We start from the raw sequence: 14,395 nt of genomic DNA on the forward strand, positions 1-14,395 counted from the left end.
TTCAGCCTCTGCTGGTCTGAGAGCGTCTGCAGCATCAGGACCAGCAGAGAAACTCCTGATCTGAAGGCTTCAGGATGCTGAGCTGATCAGAGATCAGCAGCTGAGCTTCAGGATGTTTCAGGAGGCTGAGAGCAGCAGCTGCTGCTTCCTGACCACAGGATCCAGAAACCAATGAGGAGACGATGGAGTCATGATGAGACATTAAAGAGGAAACAAGCAAACAGAGAGAGATTCATTCAGGGAGAACAAGATGGAGACACAGCTGGTGGAAAAACAAACAGGTTTTAAGAAAAGTTCAGTTTCTGATCATTGATAAAACAGAAAAATCATGTGATTAGAAATAAACTCATAAGAAGATTTGAGTTGAAACACTGAGAAAACTTTGGACATATTGAAGAATTAACGGTTCTGAAATGAAACCCCAACATTTACATTCATAAACTTTCTACAAAAACAAACAATGGTGATGAAAATATATGATAAAAAAACACCTTTAATGTTTATTGTTCATCTTTTAAATGTATTAAACATATAAAACTTCAAAATAGTGAAATATTGACTTTATACCCTCTGAAGGCTCCATGTTGTTTTGTTGTCTTTTTTATTCACAAGATATTTATAAAAATGTTTATCTAAATATACCTGTGAAAATAATAAATCATTTTATCAGTAACAATCAGTTGATTCAGCATTTAGACACAATAACTGATCGATACGTCTGACTGTTTTTAGAGATGATTTAAAACGGGAAACTGAAACAACAATAAACAGATTAATATCATTATTATTACAATATAATAATTCATTACAATCTAACATTTTCCTCATCAGAACATCAAATCTAACCTGATGTTTCTGTGGCGGCAAAATTATCATCAACCAAACTCGCTTGAACAAAACTTCAATCTGCACTATATTTTCCAGCTGCACGTGTAGAATGATTATTTTTGTTTTTCTTTCTTTTCATTCTCAAAATAAAAAATATAATCAAGATTATTAGAACCATCCCAGCTGCTGCTGCTATGACTGTCACAGTGATGAAGATGATGGTCCTTCCTCTCTCTGGTTCTGGAGTCAAAGTTGGTCTCCGAGTTTTAATCTGATCAGCAGCTGCTGGAGAGAAACCAGAAATATTTATTAATATTTTGTGAAAACTGACATCCAGGAGGATTCATGATGAAGATGAAGATGTTGGTTCATCAATACAGATCTTAAGAATTTAACAATTAAACAGAAATGTTTTATTATCATTTATTCTCACCAGTAATGTTGAGTCGACATTTTGCAGATTCTAATCTTCCATTTGCCATCACGTCACATCGATACAGACCAGAGTCTTCAGTCCTCAGTCTGGACACCTGGAATCTGATTCGTCCTTCTCTGAGGACGTCTTTGTCAATCTGGACTCGTCCTGAAAACTGATCATCCTGAGACTCTAGAATCTCATCTCTTCGATCTGATAATGGAATAATGTGTTATGAGTAGTTAACTGGATGCAGAAGATGAACAGATCCCTGTCGGATCCCTGAGTCGTGGTGGTGAAGGTCCACTCCAGAGTGATGCTGTGGTTCTCCTCTGCCTCATAGCTGCTCTGGGTCACATTCACTACAAATGTTGCTGCTGAGGAGACAGAGAGGGAAAGAGAGGAGCAGACACACTGAGAACTGGAACATGGGAGTCTTTCAGCTCCATCTAGAGAGCTTTCTGTCACAAAGACAAGATGGAGACTGACCACAGAGACATGAGCTGAGGATGAGGAGCAGCAGGGAGATCATCTTCATCCTGAGAGAGGAAGAGGAGGAGGAGGAGAGGCAGCAGGACATCAGTCACTAAATGAGGAACAACTGGACTCCTGAGGAAAATGAAGGTAGTTTAGAAAGAGATCACTACTGCCACCTTGTGGTTATAAACTCACACCAAAACTTTAACAACAGGATGTTTTCATTCTCTGCAGCAGCTGAACCTTTTATTGTAAAACTTTTTCTGAGTTAAATCAGTTTCTTATAATCAATGAAGAAAAAACACCAATGAGTGAGTTTTATCTTATTTTACTGCTAATTAATGAAAAGGATATGAAGTCAATGACAATCTACAAGTTTAGCATTGCTTGTCATCACTTAAATGTTTTTGTCACTAATTTCACAGTTAGTGACAAAAAACTGTCACTGTTTATAGAGATTCATCAGATGAACTTCTGTAAGCCTTCTTGTAATGGTAATTATAGTTTACATTCAATTAGAAAACTGCATTAGATCAATTTATTTTAAATAGAGATTTCAGGTTTCTGAAAAGTCTGTTAATTTCTGTACAGTCAGTTTCACTTTGGACTTTAATCAACGTGGATTCTGGTTTTCTTTCTTCCTCCAAACTCTGGAACCTTCATTTCTGAATGAAATTCAAACTTTACTATCAGCTGAAAAGACGATTTCTGCTTAACCAGTTTAAGGCTCTTTGCCTGAGTGAATCCAACAGAGTGAACAGAATCTGCTCTGAATCAGCCTCAGTTTCTCCTTCCTCCTTGTAAAACTCCTTGAAAATTGTGAGTGACTTTTTGACAAGGCTGCAGCTTTCCCTGTTGCACCTTCATTTAGCACAGTTTTTCCTTCCACTCAACTTTTGATAAACTCTCTGAACAACCAGCTTCTTAAGCAATAACTTTTCTTTCTTCCTTGCATGGAGACAAATGTTCAATATAAGCAAACATCTCATTATGAAGAGAGTCGACATGTTTTCTGTCCAATCAGCAGTTCAATAAATACCATTAGAGGTTCAGGAAACCTTTGCAGCTGTTTGGAGTTAATTCACTGATTAGTGTTACAACATGATTTTCTAATATTTTCTACAATATTAAACTTTCCAGAGACAGTGGAGGTCGAGTTTATTATCTGTAAACCATAATAAATGTTGTAAAAACTGAAAGATTAGAAAATTTGACTCTGTTTGAATCTATGTAATGTATTTTAGTTTCACTTTCTGGAATTAGTGACAAAAACTATTTAAGAAAATTAAAATGTTTTGTTCTCTTTTCACTGCTGAATATAATCGAATATAATCTACAATGTAATAAATATAAAATATGACCAGAGATGTTGTGAGAAAACATTCATTTAATGTCTCAACACACATTTATTTCCACTCACTGCTGAATATAATCAATTAATTTGGAGCCGACATTTCAGTTCATATTTAGTAAAAATGTTTGGAGGAAACAAACTGTAATTTGAGCTGTGGGCGGAGTCACATGGTAACCTACAGGAGAAAACAGTTGGCATTTGCTCCCTTCCTGTTTCTGAACTTTCATCCTTCAGTGCTGAATGTTTTCAGAAACAGTTTTGTTTTAATCATATATGGATGAACAAATAAAACACTTTCCGCCTGTGAAACATGGAATACATTTTGTCTTTGCAGAAATATGGATCTAAGAAGTTTTTCTATAGCAGGAAATTGTTTCACCTTCCTGCTTTAAAAGCTGTTGAAAGTAGAAAGATTTATTTACATTTCACCTTATTTTTAAAAATAAACACAATAATTACAATAGCTGCCATAATGTTTTTCACATTAAATACAGAAAATGACTTATTTATATTTCGCTTTTCTGTTGAACAACCACCTACTATGAGCTTCTGAGACGACAGACGGTGACTAGTTGCTTATCTGAGGTTAAGTGGAGAAAAGTTGGATAAACTCATTTAATTCTGATGATAAAGGAGACACAAAACATTCAGTTACTAGAGCGGCTCAGACAGAAAATCCAGTCACAGAGTTTTAAAGTTATTAGAGACATACTGACCTGAAGCATACAGATTTAGGATCTAATTATTGTGTTTTACATTTATTACAGGTCAGCGTTTAACTGACTTGCAAAGCTTTGCATGTTTTTCTTTAGTTAGGTTTTCTTCAAATGATTCACAGTTGAATTTCCCCCCCCCCACAACGTTCACTTTTCAGCTAATGACAGGTGGACGTGTGACGTTTGTAAAATGTTTAAGTAAAATGTTTTATCCTACTATCTAAATTAGACAATGAACCAACATAAAATATAATAAACTTACTCGGTTAGTTTTTCTCCTTTATCAGCTTCAACACTTCGTTGCTTCAATAACTGATGTTTGTTCCAGGTTTTCCTCCACCACGTTGCTGCTGATCTCTAAAACTACAGACCAGATCTAAATTAACAGATGAACAAATTATGTTCGTTACTGTCTAGATGCTGCTAGTTTGGTACAGTTGAGATATTAAACCGAGGGTTGTTACCTGTGTAAGAAAAGTCGAACAAAACTGGAAGAAGTCAACACTTTTACCTCCTCGGAGAAAAACCTGGAGACATGAGAGGCGACAGAGGGACGGTTTATAATTCAGGCTGGTTTGGTTTTAGCTCCAGCCGGAAGGAGGAGTTTAGAAAACATGATCAGTCATGTTGACGAGTAGAGAGAGAACTGGAAAGTATGTTAATATGAAAATATTTTTAGTTACCCAAAATATAAGCATGAAGAAAAATGATCTACTAATGAGTAGGAGGCCAGGTGTAGCATGTTACTCTGATTCACGGAAGAACTGCTCCTCTTCCAAGTAAAAGGCCACATGAACTTCAATGCCTCCTATTTGGACACTTTAAATCTGCCCCTCTAAAATATATAAAAAATAATGACACTTCTTTTGATCAACTCTTAATCTCTGAAACTCCTGAACTTATCAAAAATGGACACAGCGATAAACATTAGCTTCCTATGACATCATCTAAATAATGAACACAACAGAATGAGAGCAAAATATATCCTCATGCAGAATTAATAATAAATACTTTGTGGCATTTTGATCTAGTAATCATTACTAGATCAAAATGCCACAAAGTATTTATTATCCTTTATTATACTAATTACATTATATTAGTTGTGTTACCACCCCAAGCCACTAGAGGCAGTAGAAGGCCCAAAAAGAGAAATACGCCGAAAACTACAGAATTTGTTTAAAACTGTGAGGTGCGCTGAAGTAAATAAAAGAGAGAAGTTCAAATACATGCCAAGAGTGAAAATTATTCTTAAAATGAAGATATATCACAGATTTAAAAAGACTACACACAGAGAAAAAACTTTCCCATCAAAAAGGTTGATGGGACGATTTTCTGCCATGACAGGTTGTGGCTACAACCTGAACTAGCTACCTCGACGGCTCGGCTGGAACCGAGGAATGTAGACTTAAGTCTTATTTTAGCCAAAAATAAGCTTGTTTACAGTACGGCAATGCAATGAACAAGATCATTGTTGCTGATGTTTCACTGTGAGGGTTCACTCAACAAGTGTCAATAAGCAACAAGCTGAATACTTGAATAAGCTACCTCCATGGAGGAAATGGTATGATCCGATTTCCATGACTGTAAAGCAGTAAACATGGCGGACCATGCATGGCTCATCCTTCAGTTCAGCGGTTTGAGGCAGAGCCACTGAACGAGTCAAAGTCTCTTTGGCCGGAGACGGAAAACTAGATCACGTCTGATACGCTTTAAGCTGTTAGATTGATCATTGAGGAGAAGTGCATTGTGGGAAATGGTATTTTGAGAAAGAAACTTAAAAATACCAGGTATTGAAAGTTGCATTAACTACTGACCATCTGAGTCGGAATGACTGCTGCCCTCTGGTGGTCAGAAAGTGGAAAATGAACTGAACTGGAAACGCACAGCGATAAATAAGATGTTTAGTTCAGCATCAGTTTCAAGAACTGAACTTCAGATGTTACAGCTTATTATTATCTCTAATATTGAGACAATAATCATAGATGATGATGTTTCAAGTCCCTGAATCGACGACTCAGCTGCCATGATGTTCAGTTTCAGTTCAAAGCAGCAGAACAGATAAAAATTCTGAATGAACTTGAGATGATTTTTGTTTCTAAGTCAAAGAATCTGATCTTTAGGTCTTTAAACTGAGTTTTACACATGATGACGACCTGCTGGCTTGATGCACAACTGGCTTCATAAAAATCAACAAAAACAAACAAATGATCATTTCTGGCTGTTAAAACATAAAAAAAATTAATTAGGGTCAAATTTTGACCTGATTGGTTTCATTATTCTATATAATCTGTTGGTGGGTCAATACATGAACTTTAATTCTCCAGATTCTTTCAATAAACTTTATTGATCACTGATGTGACAGACATTCTGAGCATCAAACCAGCAACTTTACTCTCATAATGAATGAAAGATTTTCTCTTTCTGTAATTTACTCTCATGTTACATTTCATATATTAGCAGAAAACTTTCTGGGTAAAACTTCTTCATCATATTCATGTTTTTGCAAACACACAAAGTTTAGATTTCTGATCTTTATGGTAAATTCAAAGAAACATTCCCAAATTGAAAATATTTCCTTCAAGTTTTCCCTGTAACTTTGATGTCAGTAAATCAATAAACTGATTGTAAACATCTGTCTGTGTGAATTTGTCTAGTTTGTTAATCCACAGTATTCAGCCACGCCCCTAACTCCTCCTAACCTCCAGCGGACTGACTACTGACCATCTCTCCATCTCACGGGTCCGAAAAGCCTCTAATTCCTGGGTATTACCGCAAATAAGAATGTAGAGAACTTTTGTTTAAGCTGGGAGTGAGAAAGATTCGTCTAAGCTCTAACTACCTTCATTCAGACATCGGAGTAGCCCCGCTGGTGTCCGAGCTCATAAACCACATCTGTTCACGGTAGCTCTTCCCTCTGTATTAACGTGCACTTCTTACCAGCTTAGATAATTTTAGCGACTAGGCATAAGTCCCAGGGTCATTATTTATCTGAACTAAAGAACGTACGAAGCCACCCTGATTTACTAGGACCACAAACACTGGTTTTACAATAATCAGAAGAATTAAATCTAGTTGACTGAATTAATTTAACTGTCCACAACATCAAATTAGACTTTAGTATTTTTATTAGCAAGCTTTAGCAAGGGAAAAAAGACATACAGCAATTCAATAATGAAAATAAGTCATCAAAACTTTTAAGAATTTCTAGAAATTACTCCTACTTCTAACCCTACACTGTGTCTTAATCTAAATAGAGGCTTTGGGGGGAGGCAGTATTACTCGAACCCAGATGCAGAGACGATCTTGGCAGCAGAAAACTTTAACGTCCATGGATGGAGTCCTGTCTTTGTCTTGGCAGAATCCTTTTAGAATAGATCCAAAGTTGAACTGGTGAGAATCCTCAGCGAACTCAGTTCTTTATCCAAATACGATCTTTGTCTGTTCCCCATGTCCACTGCAGCATCGTTGTAATCCTTTGGGTTGAGCGTGGGACCGCAGTCGAATCAGAATCCCGGGTTGTGGGTAAACGGATCTTGTTCCTTTCTTGTGCAGCAAACAGTCTCATCATCCCGGGGTATCATCACGCAGCCCTCCGTTGATTCTGCATCTCCGTCTGCTCGACTCGAACGCTGCGGAACAAAGAACCCAGATCCTCCTGTCTGGTGTCTTTTTATTCTTATCAGCAGCCGCTCAACTCTTTCAATTCCTCTTTTTGGTCGTGTACGTGTCAGCAGCCCACACATCTGCGTCTTGGTTGGCCTCAACCTTCAGATGAACTTTCTTGTTCTTTAGAGCTGAACTTTCTGAGGTTCTCTATTTGCCCTCTGCACCTGTTTCCTTCATGCATCTCAAAAATCTCACTTCCTGTTTCTGCTTGGACAGATGATCTAATATCCATCACCATCTTGGAGACATGATTGTCTGTTCTAATGACCTAATGCCTTGGTCACCTCTGCTCTCCTATCAGTTCCTCTTTTCCCCTGACCTTTCACCTACCATCTACCTCCAACACAACATCAGTGACCTTTAATTACAGTTACACATTTCATACCATTTCAAGTTCAATGTCAAAATCACATTTATAACTTTTTAGTTTCTCTGATTTAGCATTCATTTATAATTTTATAATAACCATTACTTATTAGTTACTCTTATAATCATGATGTGAGTTATTACAGACATTTCTGGAAATCTAATTGTTTGACACCATGTTACAGTTACTTTTTTCACCTGTAAGTACTTCCATAAGTTTAAGAGTAAGTGTTAAATATTGTTATAATCAAACCAACATCAACCACCGTTTAAACCAATATTAATTATTGGTTTAATCATAAGTTATCATTATTAATTTAAGTATTTTATCCAATTACTCAAAATGTTTAGATGTTATTCTTTAAACCTTTAATGCCTTGAATTGAGCAATCTGAACTATTTTTATTCACTGCAGGCTGGAAACTTCCTCTTTCTTCAGGAAACCTGCTCTTCCTGTTCCATGACTCTCTTTCTGTCTGATTATGATTTTTTATGATTAAATAGAAAAAAGTAGAATTAAAGCAGGACACAATAACAACACACACAACCAGATTAATATTATTACCGTCTGACTCTACTGTTGGGTCTTGATGTCACCTGTGTAATCAGTTTTAAAGATAACTTTATTCATTGTTATTATTAAACTAAAATCTCCAGCATGGGGAAGTGGGATGAGCTCGACTTTTCTCGACAACACCTAAGGAGAATTTAGAGTCATGTTTCTGGACTGTGTGAGGAAGCCGGAGTACCCAGAGAGAACCCACCATGAACAGGGAGAACAAGCAAACTTCATGCAGAAAGACCCCAGGAATCGAACCCAGAACCTGTTATTTTTATTTAATGATAATCAGTTTAGTAAACATTTGCATTTAGAATGAAAATCAGGTCAGTCTATATATTTATATGTATTTAGATGCTATAAGGTCATTTATAACATTTAAAATAATCTGGATTATTAGTAAAACCATACAGTAAACAGACAAGAGCCACAATGACACAGATAATAAATGTCATATTACAGATTTCAAAATTCACATGATTACGAGAAAATCAGAGTTCCTAATGGGACTGTGTGAATCCTGAATCTCAGTCGATCTCTATAAGTTAAGAAATGGCAATTAATAAGTAATTAAAACTCTTGAATAAAAACTCATTTCTATCAATCCTGAAATATTTAAATACTTGTCTTGTGCACCATTAGTTTTCTATTTTATTCGAGTCATGTGCTTCACTACGGCGAGCCATTTCAGCCAAAATCAATGCGAACGACTGTGGCTAACAAGAAATGCCCGCCCATAAAACCGGAGCCAATGGAGAGGAAGAGGAACCAATGGAGAGGAAGAGGAGCCGATGGAGAGGAAGAGGAGCCAATGGAGAGGAAGAGGAGCCGATGGAGAGGAAGAGGAGCCAATGGAGAGGAAGAGGAGCCAATGGAGAGGAAAAGGAGCCAATGGAGAGGAAAAGGAGCTGATGGAGAGGAAGAGGAGCCGATGGAGAGGAAGAGGAGCCAATGGAGAGGAAGAGGAGCCGATGGAGAGGAAGAGGAGCCGCCCAGTTTGTCCAAGTTTCCCTTTCTCGGCCTCAGACGCAGAAGTGAACGACATGCCGTTACCTCCCAGTATTTGTATCGGTCGTTTTTTCCTGTGCTGCTTCTTAACCAGCAAAACTCATAACTTCAAGTTTTATGGACCGATCCAGCAGATCAGGTCAGTCGGTTTGTTCTGGTTTGTTGTCCGATTTCACCGTTTGTGGCTCAGAGTGAAGTCGACACCCAACAAATCCAACTGACTGGTTGTTGCTCCGTTTGGGCCGCTACCATCTTTAGTGACTTTCGGTCCGCAAACGGCAACTGCTATCACAACTTGAGATTGACGAGGTACAACACAAATGCTATGGCAAGAGGGAGGAGCCCGGATGTAAGGTCAGGGGGGAGTTAACTACAACTCCCCACCTGGGGCTGCATACCCGAGACTTGGATGTGAACCAATTCTCGAGATGGAGGACATACTTTGTCATTTTGCTGCAGGAACCATCTCGAGAATTTCCGAGAAGTTTCTATGTCTGTTTCTGAGAATATGAATATATTTACTACTGTTTCTGGTCTAACTGGTCTTCTGTCTTCTGTATTGAAGATGTGACTCCAGTTAAAAAGGCACCACCCTGGTGCCTTTTTAAGCAACGCTCTGAAGTTTTGCAGTGAACACACATTCTCGAGGACATACTTTGTCATTTTGCTGCAGGAACCATCTCGAGAATTTCCGAGAAGTTTCTATGTCTGTTTCTGAGAATATGAATATATTTACTACTGTTTCTGGTCTAACTGGTCTTCTGTCTTCTGTATTGAAGATGTGACTCCAGTTAAAAAGGCACCACCCTGGTGCCTTTTTAAGCAACGCTCTGAAGTTTTGCAGTGAACACACCACTATTACTCCACACCTGGTGAGCCATCTAGTTTTCATTCTGACTCTTTTTAATGCTCTTAAAACATTTTAACATTTAACATTTAACATTGATGATTGTTGGGTTAACACACTAGAACCTGTTAAAATGGTAAAAATCTGGTTTCTATTGTTTACCAGAGATCTATTTAAAATAATAACTATTATATAATATACTATAAGGACATATTAACGTAGAAGAGTCAATCATCTAAATTCTAAAATATATTCTGGTGTTTTACTGCTGCTCTGTTTAGTTATCATTACTGATGAATTTCAAACACACCAATGTGTGTGTTTTGTCTCTGTTTTGTCTTTCAGTATTAAACTAAATTTTTCCACCATGTTGCTGAAATACAACTGAAAGTTTGTGAACCAACTGATCAAATATCTGTCCTGATGTCTGATAATTTCAAGCCAGATGTTTCTGAGCTCAAAGAAGGTGAGACAAAGTTCAGAGAAAACCACCAGAAAACTGTTCTTCACTTTATATTTATAAATGTTCCTAAATAATTAAATCAATATATTAAATCTGAATCAGCAGTTGTTCCTCGTATTGTTAGTGATGTCCTGCTGCCTCTCCTCCTCCTCCTCCTCCTCTTCCTCTCTCAGGATGAAGATGATCTCCCTGCTGCTCCTCATCCTCAGCTCATGTCTCTGTGGTCAGTCTCCATCTTGTCTTTGTGACAGAAAGCTCTCTAGATGGAGCTGAAAGACTCCCATGTTCCAGTTCTCAGTGTGTCTGCTCCTCTCTTTCCCTCTCTGTCTCCTCAGCAGCAACATTTGTAGTGAATGTGACCCAGAGCAGCTATGAGGCAGAGGAGAACCACAGCATCACTCTGGAGTGGACCTTCCCCACCAGGACTATGGGAAACTGGAGGGAACTGTTCATCTACTGCAGCTTGTTGGCTCCTCATAGAGAACTAGTTCTTTATCAGGTTCATGAAGGTGTTGAGTTTCCAGATTCTCAGGATGATCAGTTTTCAGGACGAGTCCAGAGTGACAAAGACGTCCTCAGAGAAGGACGAATCAGACTCCATGTGTCCAGACTGAGGACTGAAGACTCTGGTCTGTATCTGTGTGACGTGAAAACTGAAGATGGATTCAACTCTGGAAGATGTCGACTCAGCGTTTCTGGTAAAATCTGTTTTCCTGCTTCTGTTTCTTGCTGACATCCATCTGATTCTAGGTCTGAACTGAAGTTTCTCCTTTTCTCTCCAGCAGCTGCTGATCAGCTTCAACCTCCGACTGAGAATCTACAACCAGACAGTCGAGGAAGAATCGGAGTTTATGTTTCACTGGGACTTTTTGTTCTCATTATTATTATTTATGTTTTATATCAGTGTTATATTTTTAAAAAGCAAACTGAAAAGGAAATCTGTTTACAATCAGATGTTGAGTTTGTGAGAGAAACAAGAGCTGGACTCTGAAAACTGATATAAAGGCTAAAAATGGAATAAAAACATGAAACTTTATTTATTAAAAGTTTATTATTGGTTAAAGGAATAATGTAGAAATATTTCTGTCAGGTTTGCTTTTAAAGATGATTTAAGTTCTGTTTAACCTTCCACTGAGACTTGATCAGTGGAAGGTTTAAACTTTTTTTCAGTTTTTTATTCTCATTTTGTCTTATAATAGATGTATAGATAATTTTAATAAATGCCATAACACTGTAAATAAAACAACAAACTGAAATGTTTTATGTTTTTTGGCTCCCATTTTTTCTGACATTAACATTTCATCATGAAAATAAGAAAGTTCACTAATAAAAATTATTTCAACTTTTAAGGTTATTTTAAGAAAATTGATCAAAACTCTAAAGTTAATTAATCCAGTTCACAGTTTCATCTTTTCTCAGACAGTTTTATGTTATTCTAGTTTTCAGGAAAATCTGTAAAATAATCTGATATTCGAGTTACTGCAGCAGATTTAAAACATTCTTGAAAAAAGAGCCAAATAAAATCATTTCAAGGCCATAAACTGAACCTGAGCCTCAGTTTGGGCAACAATAATCTGCACATAAACACTTTTATTGTTTAATCAGATATAAATGGTAGAACATGTCAGAACCAGTAAACAGAATCTGATCTTTTCAGTTCAATTTAATTGTTTAAAGTTTAATTTGCTCAAAGGAACAAAGTCAGTTTCTAAACTCTGCAGCTGAACCTGAAACATGAAAATCACAACTTAGAAGCTCGTTTTGTCCACATGGTGGCGCTCTGAGCTCTGACTAAAAGCTGCTCAGCAGTCAGTTAGTTTTTCTCCTTTCTGTCTTTATTCAGTTCTGATGTGAAAACACAGATTTAAAATGTTTCCTTTAATGAAATGTGTTTATTTCTGATTATTAAATATTGATCTGATCAGTTGATCAGCAGCTTCATCCTGATGCTTCACTCAGTGATCTTCACTTTACATGAAACAGAATCAAGAAACATGAAATAGTTCAGTAACTTTTCTGGTTTTAATGGATTTTAATGCACTTTTAATTTAGGATCTTTTTTCAGATTCTATGTTTCTACTTCCTGTTTATTTAAAGATCCAACTGAGAGAAAAGTTTGAAAAAAGCAGAAAGAAAAGAGCAACAAGCAACAGTGGATTATTTTATTATCAATATACAGAAATTAATATTGAAAATAGTCTAAATGTTGATGTGATCAGTAAATCAACAATCCAATTAGGACTGAAGACACAAACCAGATCTGTGGTTTAACAGAAATAAGTTCTAAACCTGAGTAAAATATGGATCTGTGCTGATTGGAAGGAATAAATAATTTAATGTGGAACTTATAATTTAAAATAAACATAAATGATTGAATGAACTAAAATGTTCTTGAATCCTAATTTAGAACAAATCTTTTCATATTTACTGCAGTTCCTGGAAGAATAATTAATATTTTCATTCTGACATTCCTGTATTTTCTATATTCCTCAATGTTTTTACTGTGTCTATTCTACTGTGTTTAGATCTGGGAATAAAATCTAATCTGCAGCCAATAATCACATTTCTGAAAAGAGCAACAGGATGTTTAATACAGTAAAATTAAATCAACACATATTTTACAAAATCATGTACATTAAAATTTCCATTGGAAATAAACCCACAAGCTAAAGTTCAGACATGATTTATTATGCAAAAAATATTTAAGAATAATTTGCAGAAAGAGAAGGAGGCACAATGTTAGGGTAGATATGAACAATAAAAATAAAACAACATTGAAACACATGAACATCAACCTGTGGAGGGACTTTGTGAAACAGTATAAATATATTTACATAACAATTTAATCAAAGTTATATAAGTATATAATTATTTTAAATAGTTATGGAGGAAATAAATAAACTAAAATAACATGGGACATATTACTCTTAGATTAAATATATGCATACAAACATGTATATATTTTATATTGAAGAATAAAAACAGTGTAAACTTCTTCTCACTCCGTTTTGAACAAATTCAGTAGATAAAATTTATTCTTAAGCTGCAAAACATTTTGTTTTGTGCATAAATGTTTAATAAATGTGTTCCTGCTTCTTTAAACTGATTTGTTCAAAATACAGAAATTCACTTTCACTGCATCAAGATATCAACTGTAACAGCTGCAGAAACCAAACTGAGGTCAACTGGATCAGTGACCCCAACCTGGTCCTCAGAGTCCTGCAGCTTTAGGACATAAATGATCCAGAGATTAAAACTCCTGCAGAACCTGATGGGCTGCAGAGGAAATAATACAATTATTACAATCATTAGAGCTGAAGGTCACATTTAAATCATGGAGGACGTTGGACCCTGAGGATGAAGGTTGGGGATCTGAACTGGAACAACCACAACCCTCACTGTGGGTCTGGTGATCTGTTCATCTTCTGCTTCATTAAATAAAGACGAAGAACCAACCCAGTAACCAGTGAAACCATCAGAACGGCTCCAACAATCAGTCCAACATGTTTGTTTCTGCTTCCATCTTCTTTTCTTCCCTCCTTGTTTTCTGTCAAACAGAATCAGAGCTGAAGGTCAGAATCCATTTCTCTTCATCTGCTGCTCTCAGACCAGCTGCTTCTGCAGCAGCTTTAGAAACACAAACATCTGGGCTGACAGGTTCACTGCAGAACCAGAACCACATCTGGCCTTAAAGGG

At 36.6% G+C, this 14,395-nt stretch overlaps 2 protein-coding genes and 1 long non-coding RNA gene across 5 annotated transcripts in view; 1 reads left to right on the top strand and 2 right to left on the bottom strand.

Annotated features, from left to right (window-relative positions):
- Window positions 1–1,644: 1,644 nt before the first annotated feature.
- On the bottom strand, window positions 1,645–4,346 carry LOC148154236 (uncharacterized). Of its 2 annotated transcripts, none has more exons than XR_015765987.1 (3): window positions 4,255–4,346; window positions 4,053–4,153; window positions 1,645–1,782 (listed from the first exon to the last, which is right to left on the bottom strand). It is a non-coding gene; the product is annotated as an uncharacterized LOC148154236 (long non-coding RNA). The 2 variants fall into 2 exon arrangements; XR_015765986.1 differs by having other exon boundaries at window positions 4,053–4,166; window positions 4,255–4,340.
- Window positions 4,347–9,291: 4,945 nt separating this feature from the next.
- LOC148154237 (uncharacterized) lies at window positions 9,292–11,959 on the top strand. The gene is made up of 4 exons (XM_088015111.1): window positions 9,292–9,528; window positions 10,873–10,922; window positions 11,035–11,397; window positions 11,482–11,959. Exons 1-4 carry the CDS (start codon window positions 9,293–9,295, stop codon window positions 11,688–11,690), a joined length of 858 nt encoding a protein of 285 aa, XP_087871237.1. The 5' UTR covers window position 9,292; the 3' UTR covers window positions 11,691–11,959.
- Window positions 11,960–13,752: 1,793 nt separating this feature from the next.
- LOC148154238 (coxsackievirus and adenovirus receptor homolog) overlaps window positions 13,753–14,395 on the bottom strand; it is an 88,160-nt gene continuing 87,517 nt past the window's right edge. For both annotated transcript variants that reach the window (XM_088015157.1, XM_088015158.1), the window contains exon 3: window positions 13,753–14,246. In XM_088015157.1, coding sequence (XP_087871283.1) covers window positions 14,095–14,246 — 152 coding nt within the window. In that variant the 3' untranslated portion in view covers window positions 13,753–14,094. The remainder of the gene's footprint in view (window positions 14,247–14,395) is intronic.

This window comes from Poecilia mexicana, unplaced genomic scaffold, assembly GCF_051168715.1.
Source record: "Poecilia mexicana isolate PSO_F unplaced genomic scaffold, ASM5116871v1 scaffold_18, whole genome shotgun sequence".
NCBI classification, from domain to species: Eukaryota; Metazoa; Chordata; class Actinopteri; order Cyprinodontiformes; family Poeciliidae; genus Poecilia; species Poecilia mexicana.

Coding starts and splice junctions, on each gene's coding strand:
- LOC148154237 (XM_088015111.1), top strand. CDS start 9,293: ATGGAGAGGAAGAGGAGCCGATGGAGAGGAAGAGGAGCCAATGGAGAG. Junction 10,923..11,034: donor CCTCAGCTCATGTCTCTGTG/GTCAGTCTCCAT, acceptor CTGTCTCCTCAG/CAGCAACATTTGTAGTGAAT. Junction 11,398..11,481: donor ATGTCGACTCAGCGTTTCTG/GTAAAATCTGTT, acceptor TTTTCTCTCCAG/CAGCTGCTGATCAGCTTCAA.